This window comes from Trichinella spiralis (genome assembly GCF_000181795.1).
Source record: "Trichinella spiralis strain ISS 195 chromosome Unknown Scfld3083, whole genome shotgun sequence".
Taxonomy (NCBI): Eukaryota; Metazoa; Nematoda; class Enoplea; order Trichinellida; family Trichinellidae; genus Trichinella; species Trichinella spiralis.
The window spans coordinates 1-866 of NW_003530022.1; the positions used below are offsets into that span (position 1 = coordinate 1).

Genomic DNA, 866 nt, shown 5'->3' on the forward strand with positions numbered 1-866 from the left:
AGGTGCCCGGAATGAATAGTTAGCATGCACCAAGGGAGGTGTCGACTACCACAGGATCGTCATCGCCCCCTCGCACGATAGTTGACCCCAGCATTCCGAAGAAGTGGTCGATTCTAAGGACAACTTGCACTGGCAGGTCTGCTTCAGTCTCCTCTACTGGTAGTCCCAATTCGCAGAGATGTGGTCACGCCTTTGTCGCTATCCCTGACAAGACAATGTTGTCGCACAACTTCTCCATACTCAGTACTTTCACTAGCCTTCGGAGAACTCCAGACAGGGGGCTTAACCAGTGGTTCACAAGCTGTGACTTCTGCAATCCGCGACAGCGATCGAGAGCATCTCACTTCTCAAACCAAGCTTGCGTGCCACATCCGCAGTGAATGATCGCTCTGCTGCCCGATCGAACAGGCAGTTTAAGACCATCTTCTCACCTCCGTTGCCGTGAGCGAAAGCCCGGATTATCTGAAACCGGTTTCCACCCGACATCGAACGACGCGAGGTTCACCCTCACGTGTCTGGGCCATTCTCCCTCCTGTTCCTCCACACGCGGTAGGTTAGAAAGCTTCCCGCCAACTGACGGCCGGGGAGTTACCTATCCTCCAGCTGTTCTTGCTTCCACGCTGGCCACACCTTTTCGCGTGATGTCCCGGCTCAAAGCAGCTGAAGTACAAACCCGCCTTCTTCGCCAACGTCTTTCGCTGGCTGTTATCCGCCTTCAGCACTTCCGGAAATCAGGCGTCTGTGTGAGCTCTTGCAGATGCGGCAACTGTCCGCAACCGAAGGATGAAGGAATGTGGCCCATTCGCCTGTTTCTGACAGGCAGACTGCCTTTCTGAGTCGGCGTTGATCAAGTTGCTTTTGGACGA

General features: G+C 54.5%; 1 protein-coding gene across 1 annotated transcript; it reads right to left on the reverse strand.

The window, feature by feature from the left end:
• Window positions 1–143: 143 nt before the first annotated feature.
• On the reverse strand, window positions 144–524 carry Tsp_15188 (conserved hypothetical protein). The gene is given in 3 exon segments (XM_003368109.1): window positions 144–310; window positions 345–462; window positions 480–524. The coding sequence occupies 3 exon segments, from the start codon at window positions 522–524 to the stop codon at window positions 144–146; spliced, it is 330 nt and encodes a 109-aa protein (XP_003368157.1).
• Between the last annotated feature and the right edge of the window lie 342 nt (window positions 525–866).